This window comes from Heteronotia binoei, chromosome 20 (genome assembly GCF_032191835.1).
Source record: "Heteronotia binoei isolate CCM8104 ecotype False Entrance Well chromosome 20, APGP_CSIRO_Hbin_v1, whole genome shotgun sequence".
Taxonomy (NCBI): Eukaryota; Metazoa; Chordata; class Lepidosauria; order Squamata; family Gekkonidae; genus Heteronotia; species Heteronotia binoei.
The window spans coordinates 18,897,045-18,918,348 of record NC_083242.1 but is presented as its reverse complement, the minus strand read 5'-3'; the positions used below and the strand labels follow the sequence as shown (position 1 = coordinate 18,918,348).

Here is a 21,304-nt window from a genome sequence, read left to right as displayed (position 1 = left end):
ATTGGTCACTTTATTCTCAATCCCTTTCCTAATAATCCCGAACATAGAGTTTACCTTTCTCACCACTGCAGCACGCTGAGTTGACACTTTCATTGAGCTATATCCACTATACCTTCAAGATCTTTTTCTCTCTCCGTTTCAGCAAATTCAAACCCCATGCTATACTTGAAGTTGGGATTTTTTGTCTCAATGTGCATCACCTTAAACTTTGCCAACACTGAACTTCGTTATACTGTCACTCACTCACCCACTTTGTGGAGAGCTTCTATGAGTGTTTACACCATCCTGAATAATGTTGTGTCATCTGCAAACCTGGCTACTACACCACACACTCCTAGTTCCAAGTAAGTTATGCATTAAGTAGTACTGGATCCAATACTGTTCCTTGTGGGACCCTACTGCTAACTTCCCTCCATTGTGAGACCTGTCCATGATTTCTACTCTTTGCTTCCTGTCAATTTTACCAATTTTTAATACATAGAACTCCTCCTCTTATCCCAGAACTGCTAAGTTCACTCAAGAGCCTTTGGTGAGGTACCTTCTCAAAAGCCTTTTGAAAGTCCAAGTAAATAATGTCTACTAGATCACTGATGTCTGTTTGCTTTCTCAGAGAATTCCAAAGGGTTGGTGAGGCAGGACTTCCCATTGCAGAAGTCACACTGATTTTCCCTCAGCAGGCTTTGGCCCTCTATATGCCTCTCTTTGATTACAGTTTCTACTAATTTGTCTGAGACAGGCTGACTGGCCTATAATTTCCTGTTTCCCCTCTGGATCCCTTTTTAAAAATGGGTTTAACATTTGTTACTCTCCACTCTTCTGATACAGCTGCTGAATTTAGTGACAGGCCACAGAATCCACCCTTCAAAGCCTCAATTTTCTGCAGGGGAACTGATCCTTGTAGTCTGGAGATGAGCTGTAATTCCAGGGGGTTCCCAGGTTCCACCTGAAGGCTGCCACCCCTCCTTCCAGTAGAACATAATGTCCTTCAGTCCACCCTCCAAAGCCTCCATTTTCTGCATGGGAACTTTGTAGTCTGGACTAGATGAGCCAGAGTTGCCAGCCTCTAGGTGGGCCCTGGAGATCTCCCACTTTTACACCGGATCTCCAGCTGGCAGAGACCAGCTCTCCTGAAGAAAATGGCTGCGCTGAAGGGTGGAGTCTAGGGCATTGTCCTATGCGGAGGACCTTCTCCTCCCTGAACCCCACCATCTCCTGGATCCACCCCTAAAGTCTCCAGGGATTTTCGAACCCATACTTGGCAACCCAAAGATGAGCTGTAATTATGGGGGACCCCCAGGCCCCACCTGGAGGCTGGCATCCCTAAGGCTTCAAACCCCTCCCCCCCAAAAAATCTCCAGGTAGCTCCCAACCCAGAGCTTGCAGCCCTTGACTACTCTGAAGTAAGCCTCATTGATTTCCACAGGCCTGAATGCAGACAAGTCTGCAATACCCTCCCTCCGCCTTACTGCACAGGCAGCGGACGATGGGAGAAGACAGCCTCTCCCAGACATTGCCTTCAGACTATCTGGTGGGGCCGCTTAAGTACACGTGTCTTCTAGGCTCCTCCAAGAGAACTTCCGGGTTTGGCATATTTTGCTTCCGGGCCGAGGGAGGTCACATCCGGGGCCGGGATGCTGGGCTGTGCAGCGGCTGTTTCTTGGAAAGCGGGGCGGGAGTCGCTCCCGGAGGCTTCGCCGGGCTGCTGCTGAGCAGGGCTGCTGGGGGGCGCCATGAGCGGTAAGTGGGTTGCGTTCCGGGGCTGCCCCTTCCCCAGACTGAGAGGTGTCGGGGCTCAAGCTGTCGTGGAAGCCCTTTTTCCTTAGTCAGCCCCGCCTGTCATCTCAGGAGGCTGCTTTGTGGGTCCTGCGTGCAGCGACCGAGGTAGAGGGGGAAAAGACACTCTGCACATGCTCAGGATCCCACTTCTCAGTCTGTTAGAATAATAGAATCCTAGAGCTGGAAGGGACCTCCAGGGTTATCTAGTTCAACCCCCTGCCCAATTTAGGAAATTGAACATATGACGCTGCCTTCTACTGAATCAGACCCTCGGTCCATCAAAGTCAGTATTGCCTACTCAGACTGGCAGCGGCTCTCCAGGGTCTCAAGCTGAGGCTTTTCACAGCCTGGTTGCCTGGACCCTTTCTTGGAGATGCCGGGGATTGAACCTGGGACCTCCTGCTTACCAAGCAGATGCTCTACCACTGAGCCACAGCCCCTCCCCAAATTCTCCAGTACTTTCTCCTCACCTCCAGTGACCCCTTTTTCCATGCCCAGAAGATGGTAAAACCCCTTCAGGATCCCTGGCCAAACTGGCCTGGAGGAAAATTATTTCCTGATCTCAAAGTGTCAACTGGCATTTCTCTGGGCGTGTAAGAAGGGGCTGCAGGAACTAAGCATTGATGCAACCCTTCCTGCCCTCTTTTTCATGATCTGCCTAAGTTCACAGAATCAGCATTGCTGTTAGAAGGCCATCTAGCCTCTGCTTAAAAACCTCCCAAGGAAAGACAGACCACCTCCCGAGTTCTGCTGAAGAACTGCTCTGTTGCCGTAGAGAAGGTGACTTGTGCAGGTTCCGAAGGGAAAGTGTCCTCTCTGTGTGAGTGCATGGACACCCATCTCAGCCCCACCTGTGTTATCTCAAAAGGCTGCTTGTATGTTCTTTGAAACAGATGGTACATGCAAGGGATGCCAGCCTCCAAGTGGAACCGGGGGATCCTCTGGAATCACAGTTTGTCTCCAGAATACAGAGGTCAGCTCCCCTGAAGAAACGGAGGTTTTGGAGGGTGGAGTCTATGGCATTGTATCCCACTAAGGTCTCTGTCCTCCCCAAGCTCCATTCTGAAATCTCCATGTGTCCTCCAACCTGGAGTTGGCAACCCTAACTGTAATGCATGTATGAAGTGTCTCTCCCCCACCAGCCAGGAAAGTGCCAAACAGGACCAAACTTAGGGCTGCCATTCTCCAAGTGGGACCTGGGGTTCCCCTGGAATTACAGCTCGTCTCCAAACTGCAGAGATTAGTTCCCCTGGAGAAAGTGGAGGGGGGACTCTTTGGTCGTGTCCCCCACTGAGGTCCCTTTCCTTCCCAGGCTCCGTCCCCAAATCTCCAGGAGTTTCCCAGCCTGGATCTGACAATCTTGGCTCTGGCACCCTGGTTGTTAAATAGTTGAAATAATTCTTTATGAATATGAATATAAAATAAATAGATTTTAAGTTTCTCACTGCTTATACACAGGCCTCGGATTCAGCAGGAGCTCACAGGAGTGCAGCTCCTGAACCTTTCTGGGAGTTCCTCCTCCTCTGAGAGTTCCACCTCCTTGTCCATTGAATAGTAGGTGCGGCTGCATAACAATCCCTGGATGAGCTCCACCACCTGTTTTTCCTACAAAACGACCCCTGCTTATACACAAAGTTACATCTTGGCTGCAATCACACACATTAAATGATGCACTTTCAATCCACTGTCTAACTGGATTTTACTGTCTGAGTTGGCAAAATCCCGCTGGAAAGTGCATTGGATGTGGATTGAAAGTGAATTATTTAGTGTGTGTGATCACAGCCCTTATGCAGTGTTTTAGTATAGGCATTGATTTAGGAGAAGGTTCAAGACACTTGTGATAAAATACATAATAGGAATTAATTGAAAATGGTTGGTGGGGAGACCAGGAATTTCCCTCCCACTTCGGATGTTATTTACTGCAGTTATTGTTGTTGGAAGTTGACACTGTGTGTGTCTTATATACATTTGAGCTTAGCACTGAATGTTGAATACATGCCCTTTGGACCCCACAGTTGATAATCCGTATGTATCCAAGGATACCCTTTAAGCGTTTCGTGAAGTGAATTTTAGAACACACACTTTTGCCACATTTTTAAGACTGGACTGCAAGCAGCATGACTGTAATAATATGCGTTTGATAGCTTTTATAGCCATTAGTTCATAATAATTGTGGCTGGAGGTGGCATTTGTATGTGTCACAAGAAAGTGGTTTGTTGCTATGTCTAGGGCAGCGAAGTTGGTAGCTATGTTTTGTAGCGATCATTGTTGCAATGTCCAGATTCACAGTTTGTATTCCTGCTGCGTTTCTGATGCTTTATTAACTCCATTTATGCGACCTTTCCCACCAGGTTCTGTAACGGCCAGTGCTGTTTAGCATTTCAGTTCTAAATATAATATAAGTTGGATGGATGGGTGTAATCTCTTTTCATGTGCTATATATAACTCCCATCAGTTGATAATACTATCTGCGATAGCTTAAGCTGCCAGGACATATATAATAGTAATTGAATGTAACTTTGACATTTGTTTTAGTGGAGTGCTTGATGCATATTTTTCCCATTTAGTTTATAGCATCAACCTAATTCAAATATCCCTCCTCCCTTCCAGTTCTTCGCTGAAAGCTATTAGTCAAGGGGTAAACGAAGGAGCTTTTACTTAGATTTAGATGAGACTGGTTACTTTTAACACCTTGTTTCTCCTTATATTTGCTTTGGAAGGAAAAAGCCCCATGGGTTTCAGTGGAATTAATTCCTAAGTAAGACTTTCTCTGCAAGATTGTGACCTAAGGAGAGCTAGCTTGTCTGTGCCCCAGTGAAGTCAGCTACAGTTAATCTTCTCCAGGCTGTGTCCTAAGGTTTTAACCTTTACGAGTTAATTATTCTGCTGCAGTTAATGATAATGGTACAGTGATTTGGTTTTAGATTGGCGGAGTTGGATAGAGCAGCCCCAATTTCCAAAGGGAAAGTGGGGGCAACTGTCTTGGTCTCTCACAAGCAGGGGCCATATTAAAACACAGCACAGTGTTTCAGTATTTGAAAATATCAGATCCTTTTTCTTCTACGAACGTGTCAGTGAAACAAAGTTGGAGTCCAGTGGTGCCTTTAAGACCAACAAAGTTTTATTTAGGGTACCTGAAATAAAACTTGGTTGGTCTTAAAAGTGCCCTTGGACTCAAACTTTGTTCTGCTACTTCAGACCAACATGGCTGCCCACCTGGATGTGTCAGTAAAAACATCACCTCAGGATCTGTGTGTTTTGTTAACTGGGTTTGCCTGACACTCCATCGATTGGATTTGAAAGTGTGGAAGATTCTGCTTTAGTGGTCTTCTTTGGCCTGAAAAATTAATCAAGATAATGTCCCATTAACTGCTGTTATCTGGGAGAACTGTGTTTGATTCCCCGCTCCTCTGCTTACAACTTCTAGAATGGCCTTGGGTTAGCCATAGCTATCGCAGGAGTTGTCCTTGAAAGGGCAGCTGCTGTGAGAGCTCTCTCAGCCCCACCCGCTTCACAGGGTGTCTGTTGTGGGGGGAGAAGATAAAGGAGATTGTCAGCTGCTCTGACTCTCTGATTCAGAAGGGGTATAAATCCGCAGTCTCCTTCTCCTTCCCTCCATCCCCCCACAACCCTGGACAAACTGTCAACAGTCTGGTTGATAGCTTAGTTGGGGATGTAGAGCCATCAGCCCGGAGAATACCAGAACAAAAGATTTACTGAGTAGCCTCAGATTCCTGATATGCAGGGCTGCTGATTCCCTCCCCCCATTCCTACTGACTTGAGGTTTACAGCCCACGGCAAAGGAGATGATCTTGCTTGAAGAAGGGGTTCTGTATTTTACAAATGAATCCAATAACATTATGGGGACTCTTTCAGGTTTCAAAAGATAAAGTCTTAAATGTATTGCTGACTTAATTGGAATGGCCCAGGCTAGCTAAGCAAAGTTGGCCTTGGTTGGTGCTTGGATGGGAGACCACTAAGGAAATCCATGGGTGCCATGCAGAGGCAGGCAACGGCCAAGGCTTTTTTTGTAGCAGGAATTCCTTTGTATAATAGTGCCCCCCCCATGTAGTGCCCCCCCAATCCTTCAAGAGCTCATAGAACTCTTCTTACAGGGCCTACTGTAAGCTCTTGGAGGATTGGCTACATCAGGGGGTGTGTGGCCTAATATGCAAAGGAGTTACTGCTACAAAAAAGCCCCGGCAACAGCAAACCACTTCTGTGTGTCTCTTGCCTTGAAAAACCTGACAGGGTCACAAGTTGACAGTGACTATATGGTACTTTCCACCACCACTCTTGAGTTTCCATGTCAAATGCAAGCGTCTTTTGAAAACCTTAGTGGCATATCAGGCTTTTTTTGTCACCAAATCCCAAATAACATTGATACAGGACACAGTTAGACATCAACATTCGGCCCATGGCTTCTGAGAATCTCGAAGAGCCTGCAGATGGGAGGAATATGGAGACAATGTACCCCAGGGAACATTTGCCTTTTGGATCACAGCAAGAGAGAATCCACCTTCAGGCTTCCCTTTATGGAATGTGGCACTATTATTTTCTGTTCTTGCTGAATGAGAAGAAGCTGCCTTAGAGCCAGAAACCAGAATCTTCTGGGGATAGTTTGGCAAGGATAGGTGGGAAGTGCTGGGTTTAGTGAGGTACAGGTAGTTTCCCCCCCTTAACTGCAAGTGTTCTCTCACTTCTTCCTGCCCTCTTTTTAATCTATCTATTTTTATTAAGGTTTTATTACTTAGCTTTTCCATGAATGGCCCCCAAGGTGCCTGGTGTGCGAAAATTGAGACAATCTAATAAATTAAAAAATAAAGCAATTAAAACAAACTTAACATGCGGTAGTAACAGAATTACTCGTTACTTGGGTCCTAATAAAATGGATTACACTATGGCTGTTTCTGAATTTTTCTAGCAGAGCATGGTGGTATCTTGCTGCTTTGTAAGCTGTGTGAAGATTGGTTTGATTTTTTTAGTTCAGGTCTGGAGTCTGCAATGTTAGGGAACACGGTCCCTGCAACAGCTGTTGTGCAAGCATTTTCATCTTTGCTGACTCTGCTTAGAAGAAGAAGATGATATTGGATTTATATCCCACCCTCCACTCCGAAGAGTCTCAGAGTGACTCACAATCTCCTTTCCCTTCCTCTCCCACAACAGACACCCTGTGAGGTGGGTGGGGCTGAGAGGGCTCTCACAGCAGCTGCCCTTTCAAGGACAACCTCTGCTAGAGCTATGGCTGACCCAAGGTCATGCTAGCAGGTGCAAGTGGAGGAGTGGTGTTTCAAACCAGGTTCTTCCAGATAAGAGTTCGCACACTTAACCACTACACCAGACTGGCTCTCCAAAGCTTGTTCATTTAGTATAGCATTTTTATCCCATCCTTCCTCCTTGACAATGGAGATAGTTTCCCCTTCCACTGCTCCGTTTTATCCTCGTAGCAATCCTGCAAAACATACCTCAGGCTGAGAGAGTTCACCCAGCGAACTTGGTGGCACAGTCTGAAGTTCAGTCTTGCATGTCCTGGTCCAACATTAACCACCACAGTGCTCTGGCTCTCAGGGCTTTTTTTGTAGCTGGAACTCCTTTGCCTATTAGGCCATGCCCCCTGATGTAGCCAATCCTTCTGGAGCTTACAGTAGGCTCTGTGAGAGCCCTCTCCAGCCCCACCCACCTCACAGGGTGTCTGTTGTGGGGGAGGAAGGTAAAGGAGATTGTGAGCCGCTCTGAGACTCTTCGGAGTGGAGGGCGGGATATAAATCCAGTATCTTCTTCTTCTTCTCTTGAAGGATTGGCTGTATCAGGGGTGTGTGGCCCTAATATGCAAAGGAGTTTCTGCTACAAGAAAAGCCCTGCATAGGTATACATGCAGAGAGTGAGAAGTTGGATATGTGAATCTGAGATGCGGTCATAGCTGGCTGAGGAAATGTTGTGAATTGTAGCTTTTAAAAATGTAGTTTCATTAAAATTTTTGACATAGGCTTTGCTGGTTAACATCTACCAAGTGGTCTCTCTCCTACGCAGATGCCGCTGTGGTATCTTTTATAACTTATCAATTTCCCTGTAGATGTGTCTGTCAAAATGTCAAGGAGAACATCTCAACTTCTGGTGACTTTATATAGGCAAAAGAAAACAAAACACCCCAGTTAGTTGTATTGGCCCATTAGGATAGTGGGTTGAATCCAGACTAGACTGACGATTTCCACCAAATCTCTCTTTCTGGTTCAGATCTCTCCCCCCTCCCCCCATACTCCAGGATCAGCATTTAATGGAGATTTGTGGGCTATTGGGGCGGGGCAGGCAGGGAAGTTCAACTCTGCCACTGGGAAATGTAGTCTGAATCCAACCCACTATTGCATTCCTATTATTGTCTCATTCGGTGTACCCTCCTCCCCTCCCTTCCTGTGGCGTAAATTGTGTGCTTCGGTGAGGAAGGAAAGATTTTCACAACTGGGGAGAAAAATAATAACAACTCCCAATGTTCCCTTTAAGCTGCAGAGTCTTGTGAGCAAAACTTATATCTTGTGAGCTACTGGCATTAAAGTTGTGAGCTCCTGCATAAATTAGTGTGCTTTGGGGCTATTTTTCCTGAGCTAAGACAAAGATGTGTGAACCGGAGGCTAAAAATCTGTGAGCTGCTAGCTGACACTAACTCAGCTGAGAAGAGGGAACACTGATCACTCCTTCTATTGGCAATCAGTGACTAACAAAATGAAGCTTAGCATGTGTGGGCCAGGTTAGTTCTTGGATGGTAGACTGCAAACCCCTCTGTATGCTTCTTTAAGTTCCATGGTGGAAGTAAAGCCCGTATGCATGCAATAAGTAATTGATAAAGATGCCTTCCCATTTGCCTGATGAGAACTGACAATGCTTATTGCCCTCCTTGAACCATGGACTGAACCATGGACTGAAGTTAAGATGTTCTAGAGTGAGAGATTAAGGTTGGGGCATGTATGACATAAGATGCCTTATTGCTGTTCACCCCCATCAGGCCAAGTGCTGTATTACCACATTGAAGCTAAATGGCAGGTGGTGTTACTAAGAAGGGGAAGAAAAATGTCACTTCTGATCTTAACTAATCATGCCCGCCCATGCACATAACACGATGCCTTAAGCCAGGGGTGTCAAACATGTAGCCTGGGGGCCAAATTAGGCCCCCGGAGGGCTCCTATAGCATGAGGAGGGAAAGACACTCCCTCCCAGCAGTCTAAAGACGCAGGATGCTCAGGGCTTTTTTCGTAGAAAAAGCCCAGCAGGAACTCATTTGCATATTAGGCCACACACCCCGATGCCAAGCCAGCTGGAACTGTGTTCGTGTGTGTTCATGCTCAAAAAAACCCCTGAGCATGCTTGTTATCTTTATGCTGTTGGGGGCTGTTAAGGGTTGAGGAGACAGGCACAACAGAGGTTGGAACAGAGGTTTTGTAACTTGGTTTTTGTGATTTCTCATGGGCTTCCTGCTTAATGTAGAATATCATTTATGGTTTCTTGAATTCTAGGGCCGCAGAACAATGTTGACAGAAGACAGTTTCTTCTGGAGAGGTTATTGGATGCGGTGAAACAGGTAAGAACCTGGAGCTCCGACTGGGTGAGAGTCCTTACGTCTTGGAAACCTTCCTAATAATAATTGGTGCTCCTATGCCAGAGAGTAATTAGGGGCAATCATTATTTGCTGGTTTTATATGTGCATCTGTTAAATAGCAGGTTTGATACATGAGGGGGCTGGGTTGTGCTTGATCAAAGCTCTTTATTCAGGTTACAGCAAGGCAATGGTTAAACGAAGACTACTGCACTGGACCAACGGGGCCAACTATATACCCTTCAAAGTTTCCGCGCTAGAACATCATTGGGTCATTAGAACCAGCAGGGGGCTGGCGATTGGTCCAGGGAAGCAGAGATTTGGATCCTGCTACCTATTGTTAGGAAGCCCCATGGCGCAGAATGGTAAAGCTGCAGTACTGCAGTCTAAGCTCTCTGCTCATGACCCGAGTTCGATCCCGGCGGAAGCTGGGTTCAGGTAGCCGGCTCGAGGTTGACTCAGCCTTCCATCCTTCTGAGGTCGATAAAATTGCTGGGGGGGGGAGTGTAGATGACTGGGGAAGGCAATGGCAAACCACCCCGTAAAAAAGTCCGCCGTGAAAACGTTGTGATGTGATGTCACCCCAGAGTCGGAAACGGCTGGTGCTTGCACAGGGGCCTACCTTTAAGTAGTTAAGTGTGTGGACTCTTATCTGGGAGAACTGGGTTTGATTCCCCACTCCTTCACTTGCACCTGCTGGAATGGCCTTTGGTCAGCAATAGCTCTGGCAGAGGTTGTCCTTGAAAGGGCAGCTGCTGTGAGAGCCCTCTCAGCCCCACCCACCTCACAGGTTGTCTGTTGTGGGGGAGGAAGGTAAAGGAGATTGTGAGCCGCTCTAAGACTGTCCTTGAAAGAGCAGCTGCTGTGAGAGCCCTCTCAGCCCCACCCACCTCACAGGGTGTCTGTTGTGGGGGAGGAAGGTAAAGGAGATTGTGAGCCGCTCTGAGACTCTGTCCTTGAAAGGGCAGCTGCTGTGAGAGCCCTCTCCAGCCCCACCCACCTCACAGGGTGTCTGTTGTGGGGGAGGAAGGGAAAGGAGATTGTGAGCCGCTCTGAGACTCTGTCCTTGAAAGGGCAGCTGCTGTGAGAGCCCTCTCCAGCCCCACCCACCTCACAGGGTGTCTGTTGTGGGGGAGGAAGGGAAAGGAGATTGTAGGCCATTCTGAAACTCTGTCCTTGAAAGGGCAGCTGCTGTGAGAGCCCTCTCCAGCCCCACCCACCTCACAGGGTGTCTGTTGTGGGGGAGGAAGGGAAAGGAGATTGTAGGCTGCTCTGAGACTCTGTCCTTGAAAGGGCAGCTTTTGTGAGAGCCCTCTCAGCCCCACCCACCTCACAGGGTGTCTGTTGTGGGGGAGGAAGGTAAAGGAGATTGTGAGCCGCTCTAAGACTGTCCTTGAAAGAGCAGCTGCTGTGAGAGCCCTCTCAGCCCCACCCACCTCACAGGGTGTCTGTTGTGGGGGAGGAAGGTAAAGGAGATTGTGAGCCGCTCTGAGACTCTGTCCTTGAAAGGGCAGCTGCTGTGAGAGCCCTCTCCAGCCCCACCCACCTCACAGGGTGTCTGTTGTGGGGGAGGAAGGGAAAGGAGATTGTAGGCCGCTCTGAGACTCTGTCCTTGAAAGGGCAGCTTTTGTGAGAGCCCTCTCAGCCCCACCCACCTCACAGGGTGTCTGTTGTGGGGGAGGATGGTAAAGGAGATTGTAGGCCGCTGTGAGACTCTGTCCTTGAAAGGGCAGCTTCTGTGAGAGCCCTCTCAGCCCCACCCACCTCACAGGGTGTCTGTTGTGGGGGAGGAAGAGAAAGGAGATTGTGAGCTGCTCTGAGACTCTGAGTGGAGGGAGGAATATAAATCTGATGTTTTCTTCTTCAATGTCGTTTTCTGCCTTTTAACCTTTTTATCTGTTGTTCCCAGTCCCCAAGCTCAGTCCTAAAGGCTCCAATGAGCCAGGCAGGAACTACCACCCAATGTTAAACAAAGAGTCCACATACACAACAGCATCTATTCATTCCCCCCCCTCAAATTAAATATTCTTGATCTTTAGCCATATTTATTTCCACCCCCTGCCCATAAGCAGTAACAATTATTTTATTTATAACTGGCCCTCCCCTGCAAACGGGCTCAGGGTGGGTCACAACACGTCAATAGAATACAGAAAATACATAGAATTAAGACATTAAAAACAACAGTGAGACAGATTAACAACTAACTATAAATGACCAGTCATGGCAGCTATTCTGGGCCTTTAGTGCCTCCTGAGGAGGCTGTCCTATTGCCTGATAATGCTTTGCAGATCTCATAAGCAGGGATGGCCTTCATGGCTGCTATAGCACTGCAGTACTATAGACCAGGGGTGTTGAACTCATTTGTTATGAGGGCCAGATCTGACATGAGACCTGGCCAAGCTGGGCCGTGTTGGGCCAGGCCATGTGTGTACTTATTTAAGATTAGGTAGCAGAAATATAAACTTTTTAAAGAACACAGACATGACTAAAGGTTGTTTTTTTTTTAAACAACCTTAAAATAAAGCATACTTAAGACATTAGCACTTGTTGGTCTTAAAGGAGCTTTCCTTATATTTCTCCCATGGGATCCAGGGAACTAGCAAAGGAAGCTCTGGCTCTTTCCCTCCCCCCCAGGGGACCAGGAGGGGGAGGAGCCTCAGCCAATGGAGAAAATAGAGGTTTTGCTCTGTAGCTCCTGTGCGATTGAGCAAGCCTTGCAAAGCAAGCTGTGATGCAAAAGGAAGCAAGAGAGAGGGAGAAGGAAGCAGACAACAACCAGTTGCTCGGGGAACTGATGGGAACCCTCCGGAGGCCTGATTCGGCCCTTGGGTTGAATGTTTGACACCCCTGGTATAGACTATGCAGGCAGTGAGGGGAGGGGAGGCCAAAATGAATTGGACTTCTGCTGCCTTAACCAAAGGCCTGGCGGAACAACTCTGTTTTACAGGCCCTGCTGGACTGTAGTAAGTTGATTCCCCCTTTTAACTCTGTAGATCTTTTTAGCAAACCATTTTCTGTTGATTGATTTTTTGTTTGAGTGGGAATATGTTTCGTTACAGCAAGTAATTCAGCAGCAGAACTTTGCCACATCACCCAGTGGCGGTGGCATTATCGTCTTCTTCTCCCTTTGGTGCTCCTCCCTCTGCCCTTTGTGAAAATTTCAGGGCTTATAGAGCGTCAGGGTGTTGGTAGGCAGGTTTGAAATTATTCACTATAAGGAGAGGCTGCAAATAAAAAACAGGCCTGAATCAGCCCTTGAAAAAGATGATCTCTTTCATCATTTAATCTGTCTCAGGCTGAGTTTTCATCATCTAATTGTGTAGATAATAGAATCATAAAATCATAGAGTTGGAAGGAACCTCCAGGGCCATCTAGTCCAACCACCTGCACAATGCAAGAAACTCACAAATACCTCCCCCTAAATTCACAGGATCCTCATTGCTGCCAGATGGCCATCTAGCCTCTGTTTAAAAACCTCCAAGGAAGGAGAGCCCACCACCTCTTGAGGAAGCCTGTTCCACTGAGGAACCACTCTAACTGTTGGGAAGTTCTTCCTAATGTTGAGCTGGAAACTTTTTTGTGAGGCAAAAGTTGAGCTATGCTCAACCTTTTGACTACTTGGCTAGTAAGCTGAGCCAAAATGTGTGGATTCTTGAGAAATCGGTGTGGCATTTGGCCCTATACAGCCAGATCTTGTTTGAAACTGAAACTCCTTGCGCCTTTGGGCTACTTTACAAGTTTTAATAAAATAGATCTGACTCTTGAGTAGTGTTTTCTGTTAAAAAATAGATTCCCCTGATTTATTTAATGGATGTGGTTGTGCTTCTTACAGTGCCAGATCAGATTCGGAGGAAGGAAAGAGATTGCTTCGGACTCAGATAGCAGGTAAGTCTTAGGGGACATTTGTCCATCAGGTGTCAGCCACAGAATACATCTTTATCTGTACAGTCAGCTGGTTACTTGGTGGTCACATTTGTTCCAGTCTGGGGGATGGGAGGGGGTGAGCTGTATGTCACATGGCACCAAAATCATTGAACTCCATTCCCAGTGATATTCATGTGACCCTTTCTGTCATTGTCTTCCAGTGAGTAAAGATTTCTTTGGTCTGGCATTCCCTCAGTGATCTCTGCCTTAAGTTTTCATTTGTTGTGTTTTGTTTATAGATGTATTTTTAACTTTGGTTTTATGATGTATGCATTACACCAGGGTGTCGAATGTGCAGTTCGGGGGCTGGATCAGGCCTCCAGAGGGCTCGTATCAGGCCCACGAGCTACTCACTGTCATCTGCTTCCTTCTCCCTCTCTCTTGCTTCCTTCTGCTTTGCCAGGCTTGCTCAATTGCTCAGGAGCTACAGAGCAAAACCTCTATTTTCTAGATTGGCTGACTGGCACATGAAGCAACTTACATACAAAAGCTCGCAGTGCCCAACCATTTCATGTTTCAAAGCACTGACCATGAGATTTCTTTAATGAGTGTCAATGAATCAAAAGTAGGTTTGCAACTTACGGACACACACCAGAATGACACCTGAACAGCATACTCAAGAGTGCTACAGCATAGACATTGCCTCCAGATTTTGATGCAATTATTCTGAGCAAGTCGTGTCAGTTATCAGAAATTGTTAAATAAGCAAAATGTTGCAAGAGTGCTAATGCTTTAAGGATATTTTAGTTTAAGTTTTAAAAAATCTTTAATTGTGTTTGTGCCTGGAGTCAGTTTGGTGTGAGAGTCAGACTAATTTCGCACTGGAGCTTTAATCTTGGCTTAACTCTGTCCCCAAACTGACTTTCTACACTAGAATCAGAGAAACAATTTTACGACACTATGATTCTATGGTTTTAGTGTAGAAAGTCTGTTTGGGGACAGAGTTAAACCAGGATTAAAACTCTAGTACGAAATTGGTCTGAGACCAATTGGTCAATTTGGTGTAGTGGTTAAGTGTGCGAACTCTTATCTGGAAGAACCAGGTTTGATTCTCCACTCTTCCACTTGCAGCTGCTGGAATGGCATTGGGTCAGCCATAGCTCTGGCAGAGGTTGTCCTTGAAAGGGTAGCTGCTGTGAGACCTCTCTCATCCCCGGTGGAGGAAGATAAAGGAGATGTAGCAGTGGAATAATGAGGCCGCGCACTGACTGATTGAAACGAGGTTTACTATTGGCACCAATAGCAGGGTCCAATTGAGCAGCAAGGCTCCCAAAAATATCGAAACCTCCCTTTCCAGTCCACAGACCATCCCTTTTAAGCACAAAGCCAGCTCAGCAAGCAGGCCCTTACAAAATTATCAGATTCAACTCCCCCCACCCTCTTTCTTCTAGTAGTTTTCCGCTGAGTCTGCTTATCAATTCAGCAAGGAGTTTCCTTAAAGAAGCCTGCCTGTTATCTATACACATTGGTGACTCACACCCATTGAAGGCCTGTCTAGTTTTATCATATCGCAGCTTCTTCAACATTACATCAGACACCCTTTTTGCTTCTAAAGACAAGAGCATATTTTTATTTATTATTTTATAGGGTTATTCATTAATTATTCAGGGGTCTCTCCTTCATTTCCCTCTTTCAAACTCTGACAGCTTATTTAAGTCTGAAAGAGTATGACTATTATTACACAAATTAATGAAATATTGTTTCCTTTTCTCTGGAGACATGTACAAGATGCTGGCATTTTTTTCAAAGGTAATGAGTGCCTTTACAGCATTCTTAATACTGTACGTTATAACAGGAATTAAACATGGCAATAACCCTAAACCTCCTAAGGAAATGCCAATTAAGAATAAAATCCGCTTCCAATCTCCCAGAATTTGTCCAAACCATGATGCATCCAAATTTTTCCATGTTTGAACTGGTACATGAGCAATTTTATGAATTTCAGCCTCTCCATTATTATCTATATTAAGACAGCAATTTGAAAGGTTAAATTTCCCACAGACACCACCTTCTTCAGTCAGCAGATAATCCAGAGCCAAACGGTTCTGATATATGGCTGCACGCATCTGGGTCTGCTGTCTAGCCAACAGTTCTAAAGCCATGGCTGTTTGATTTGTAATAATTTCTACTACAGCTTGCAATCTAATAATACGGTTAAGCATATACACAGGTGTTCTGTATCCCCAAGACCCATCTTGTGCCCACGTAGCTGGGCCATAGTATTCAATGATCCGCTGTGGGGGCCATTCATCTCCCCAATGTGTACCTCCGATGTCTAAGAAACGTTTTGATCTAACATAATCATCAAACACTGGAGTCCCCAAAGCTGAACCATCATTTAATGGCAAAAGAAAGAAGCTGGGTGTCATGGGTGCTGGGGGCCCTGCAGAAGAAGCCAAGCCTGCAGAAGAAACTGTGCCCCTGCCACCTGCACCAGTGCCCCTGCCTCCTGCTGGAGAAGATCCAAGCCCCACTGCCTCGCCCTCCCGGGTGGCTCGTGTGCGTGACTGCCTTCGTCAGGACCTCAGGGATTGGAGGAGGGCGGCACGCTCACGAGCAAGACGCTCCCTGAGCCCTGAGTTTTGAAAGGATTCTGGCCCTTCTAGGAGTGAGGGTGCTGGAGACTCAGCAGGATCCTGGCTGCCCTCTGAGTCAGCAATTAGCCCAAATGGGCAACAGACAGCAGAGGGCTATATAGCTGTGGTCTTTGAGAGAAGGCTTTGTGGAAGCAACTAGTCACTTACCTGATGTTCTAGCATCCACTTCGGCTTCTGACTTCGGCTTCTGGACCCCCTGACTCTGGCATTGACTTCTGGACCCCCTGACTTCGGCTTCTGAACCTCTGACCTACGATACCTGGACTGTGATTCGGTTTTGGCGCTTTAACCCTCCTTGCTACCCAGCTACAGACCTTGGACTGCCCCTGGACTTCGCCTGGCCTGGCCCCAGCCCGTGACACTGGGATGTATTGTTCCAATAATGCAAGTCCCATGCCATCTCCTGGGCAGGAGTGTATAAGCCCTTTTACCACAAATCCAATATAACCCTTCAGGAGCCACCCATTGCTCAGAGGAATCTGAAGCAGCATTGAAATATTTATTTATACTGCTAATATTTTCCCATGGCTGGAAATCCTCTATAATAGTGCCCTTTGCCTCTACCCATTTTGGTTTTTCCTTAGTAGAGTTAACTAACAAAGTTCGGTGGCACAAAGTGTGCCAACATGCTTTCTATTTGTCCACAGAACAGCCCGAAAAATACGTAATTCTCCATTCACCACTGTCTGCAATTCCCAGATCTTTCTCTCTTCTGGCATTGACTCTGATCTAGGTTTATTCCATTGGACTAGGTCAGAGGGCAAGACCTCAATGCCAACCCAAGGCCATCTTTCACTCATTAGTGGACCTCCGCACACCCAACAGTTTGAAATATTTAGGGAGGAGGCTATTTGATCATCTAAGGCTATAAAAAGATTACTCCTAGGTTCTGTAATGACAAATTTTTCATCCTGAGCATCATTAAACACGGTCTTATACAAAATTTTCTTATTTTCCTGGACAAGTAGCTTAGGCTTAGGGTTGGACTTTTTAACCTGGTTAGACTTTAAATTAACTGGCCAGCATACCCTCTGTAACGTCGGGCAGCGGAAACTTCCTCTAAAAGTTATTGTTCTGCTTGATCCAGGATATTCTATTTTTGCTTGATAATAAGACACTCCACGTTCTACACAAACTATCTGAGTGTTAGACTTTATGCAGACTCCATGCACTCCCCTAGATTGAACACGCAACATACGTTTAGAATCCTTTCCTTCCCAGCATCTAGTACATCTCACTGCTTGAGTACAGCACATTAGCATACTGGCAAAAATATAGCAAGAAAGCACAGCAGTAAAAGCCTTTGAAGCATGCATGATTCTTTAAGTCCTACAGCAAATGCTTATAGCGAAATAGCACTATTGTAATATATTCAATACAGAAAAATAAACAATTCAAGAAATTCAGCAAACTAATACAAAGGAATATCTAGCCCTGTATGACTCCAGAAGACTTCTTCAGGCTTCAGCCGTGCATACCCTGCAGCTTCCAGGTGTGGCTGGGGCAGGGCTACTGACTCCTTAGCTTCGGCCGTGCGTAGACCAGCCAGCTTCCAGGTGTGGCTGGAGCAGGGCTATTGACTTAACAGTCCTCACTGCATGGCATAAGGCCAGGTAGGGTCTTTATAAAGTTTCAAAGTTAATGGTTTCCCTGGAACTGGCTGAGCTTTCCAGTAATCTGCAGCTCGCTTTAAATGTGACCAATGGATCCACGCTGCTATGCCTTGCCCCTTGATGGCTGTAGGGGAACTTAAAGGGACAGTGAATGGGCCCTTCCACCTAGACTTTTTACCCACACATTATCCCCCGGCTGGTAAGAATGTACAGGAGAATAAATTTGATATGGCAAGGTTTCAAACACATACTTATTTACCTCCTTCACAGCTTTGCCCAAGGCTTGCAATTCCTCAGAAGTTATAAGGCTCCCCAACTGTGAAAGGTCACCTTGAACTCCTTGGACTATGGGGGGGGGGGCGTCTTTCATAAACAATCTCGAAAGGCGACAGACGAAGTCATTTGTGTGGCAAACAGTGCAACCGAAACAATGCAATTGGCAACATTGTAGTCCATGGCAAATGGGTTTCCTGACAGAGTTTAGACAAGGCATTCTTCAAAGTTCTAGTAGCCCTTTCAACTTTTGCTGAACTCTGTGGGCGGTAGGCTGCATGCAATTTCCAGGTAATACCAAGCAACGTAGACACACCCTGTACAGTTTTCTCTATAAACGATGGTCCATTATCGCTCCCGATAATTACAGGTAAACCAAATTTAGGCATAATGTCTTTCAATAAGGCTTTTACAACCTTATTGGCTTTCTCAGTACGTGTGGGGTAAGCTTCAATCCATCCAGACATCGTACATCGTAACGGTAATGTCCAGCTTTGGGCATCTTGGTGAAATCCACAACTAAGGAGGAGAAAGGTGTTGCTCCCACTGGCTGACTCCCAGGGAGTTGAGTGGGACCCGACCTTGGATTATTCTTTGCACATATAACACATTGTGCTGAAGCTTGAGCTGTCAGTGAACTCACACGATTAATATATGCCCACTGACTCACAGAGTGTTCTAGTGCAGTCTTCCCATAATGTGTTCCCTCATGCAGTTTCTGAATTAATGGCCATGCGACAGCTTCTGGAATATAAATTCTGCCATCGGGGAAAACATACCAGCCATCTCTTCTTTTAGTTACTGCCCCTTGAGTTTGAACCCACTGTTCCTCAGTTTGTGAATGCTGAGGGCTCCATTTGGCTAAGGAAACTTGAAAAACAGGCAGAATTTCTGTGCTTCCCTGATAAGGCTTTAGTGCTGCCTCCTTAGCTGTTAAATCTGCCTTCCGATTTCCTCTTGCTACCGGACTTAGGGCCTTCTGATGGCCTTGACAATGGATGACAGCTATGTGCCGGGGTACCCAGACAGCTTTTAATAGTTCCAACATTTCTTTACTGTTTTTGATCCCTTTGCCATTTGCAGTAATTAAGCCTCTCTCTTTATATAGGGCTCCATGAGCATGCAGTGTCATAAAAGCATATTTAGAGTCTGTGTAAATATTTACTTTAAGTCCCTCTGCTAGCCAGAGTGCTCTGATGAGGGCAGTTAGCTCAGCTTTCTGTGCAGAGGTTGAAACAGGCAGAGGTTCTGCCTCTATAATGGTTTCTAGAGTAACTACGGAATATCCTGCTCTGCACTTCCCATCCTGGATAAAGCTACTCCCATCGGTAAAATATTCAATAGCAGGATCTGAAAATGGGACATCTTTCAGATCTGGCCGGCTGGAAAATACTTATTCTATAACCTCTAAGCAATCGTGCTCCAATGCATCATCAGAAATTGGCAGCAAAGAGGCTGGGTTCAGAGCTGACACAGTCACTATTTTTCCTCTTGGATTTTCACACATAAGTGCCTGATATCTGACCATATGGGCATTGGTGAACCAGTAGTTTCCTTTGTGCTCCAGAAGAACTTGCACATAGTGGGGAACTCTTACTTCAAGTTGACTTCCAAAGGTAAACTTGCCTGCCTCCTTTACAAGTTCCGCAACAGCCGCTACTGAACGCAAACAGGGGGGCCACCCTTTTGCTACAGTGTCTAATTGCTTAGACAAATATGCCACTGGTCTGGACCAGGATCCCAGCAATTGAGTTAAAACGCCTGCAGCTATTCCTTCTCGCTCATGCACATATAGAGTAAAAAGCTTGTCAGAATCAGGTAGTTCCAGAGTTGAGGCTTGCATGAGCTGATGTTTTAAATTTTCAAAGGCATTTTGACATTGCTCTGTCCATTCAAAAGGTGCTTTTTCTCCCCCCTTAGTGGCTTTGTATAAGGGCTTAACTGTTATGGCAAAATTGGGGGGGGCAAATTCTGCAGAACCCTAAGAATTCTGGGAGGGGAAATACCTCTCCCGGTTTTTGATGGCGCGCCTGGGAGCCTGGGAGTTCTACTGGAGCCTTCACTATCGATGGAGGCCCAGGTAGCTGCCACTGCCAAGTCGGCATTTTTTCATCTGAAGTGGGCAAGGCAGTTGGCTCCTTTCCTAGAGCGCCGGGACCTAGCAACAGTGATCCATGTGACGGTCACCTCAAGATTGGACTACTGTAATGCCCTCTACATGGGGCTGCCTTTGTGTCGAACCCGGAAGCTACAGCTAGTGCAGAACGCAGCGGCCAGGCTGTTACTAGGACTCCCGAAATGGGAGCACATACAGCCGAGGCTGCACGAACTGCACTGGCTGCCAGTTACATACCGTGTTCGCTACAAAGTGCTGGTCATTACCTTTAAAGCCCTATATGGCCGAGGACCTGCCTACCTGAAGGACCGTCTCTCCCCATATGAGCCCCAAAGAGCACTGAGGTCAGCAGGGAAGAACAAGCTGACTGTCCCTGGGCCAAGGGAGGCAAAATTACAGACCACACGGGCACGGGCTTTCTCCGTGGCAGCCCCGTGCCTGTGGAATCAACTCCCGGAGGAGGTGCGGGCCCTGCGGAACTTAGATCAATTCCGCAGGGCCTGCAAGACCATCCTCTTTAGGCAGGCTTTCTCAGAATGCTGACAGAGGATGGCTGAACGGAGGATCCAACAAAGTGATTCTTTAATGATTCTTGCCACCATTTAAATATGTAATAGCGCCTGGAACACCTCTGCTGCTGTTAAGCTATAGATTATATGTTATAGATTATATATGTTGGATTAGTTCTTAAATTGTATTAACTAAGTATATTATTAACTATGTATAATTTTAATGCTGTTTTATAATGTTAATATGTTTTAATTACTGTATTTATATCATGTCTTATTGAATGTTGTTAGCCGCCCTGAGCCTGCCCAGGCGGGGAGGGCGGGATACAAATAAAATTTAATAATAATAATAATAATAATAATAATAATAATAATAATTCTCTCAGCTTGCATCTGGTAGTGGGCACAGGAATGGCACACACAGTCTCTTTTCGCTCCCTGCCTAGCTGCCATCTGCCCTGGGATATATGGAAGCCTAAAAATTTCACTGTCTCTTGGCATAGCTGAGCCTTCTTCTGAGACACTTTATAGCCAGCCCCAGTCAGAAGTGTTAGCAGGGCAGCAGTGGCACTTTGGCATGTCTGCAAGTCTCTGGCCCCTAGCAGAATATCATCAACATATTGAAGGCACGCAACTTCTCCTGGCACAGTTGGGAACCGGCTCAAGTCCTTACTGAGAGCATTACCAAAAAGGGTGGGAGAATTTTTGAACCCCTGAGGTAAACAGGTGCATCTGTATTGTAGCTTTCTACCCGTCTTTTTTTCTTCCCACTGGAAGGCAAACAGTGGCTGACTTTCAGGTGCCAGTCTTAAACAAAAGAACGCATCCTTGAGATCTACCACTGAGAAGTAAGTGGCTGAGGCAGGTATAAGTCCCAGCAAGACATATGGGTTGGGAACGACAGAATGCAA

The 21,304-nt window shown here is 46.3% G+C and overlaps 1 protein-coding gene across 2 annotated transcripts in view; it reads left to right on the top strand.

Moving 5' to 3' along the window:
- Positions 1–1,642: 1,642 nt before the first annotated feature.
- SNX29 (sorting nexin 29) overlaps positions 1,643–21,304 on the top strand; it is a 370,785-nt gene continuing 351,123 nt past the window's right edge. For both annotated transcript variants that reach the window (XM_060260506.1, XM_060260507.1), the window contains exons 1-3: positions 1,643–1,737; positions 9,282–9,346; positions 13,194–13,246. In XM_060260506.1, coding sequence (XP_060116489.1) covers positions 1,731–1,737; positions 9,282–9,346; positions 13,194–13,246 — 125 coding nt within the window. In that variant the 5' untranslated portion in view covers positions 1,643–1,730. The remainder of the gene's footprint in view (positions 1,738–9,281; positions 9,347–13,193; positions 13,247–21,304) is intronic.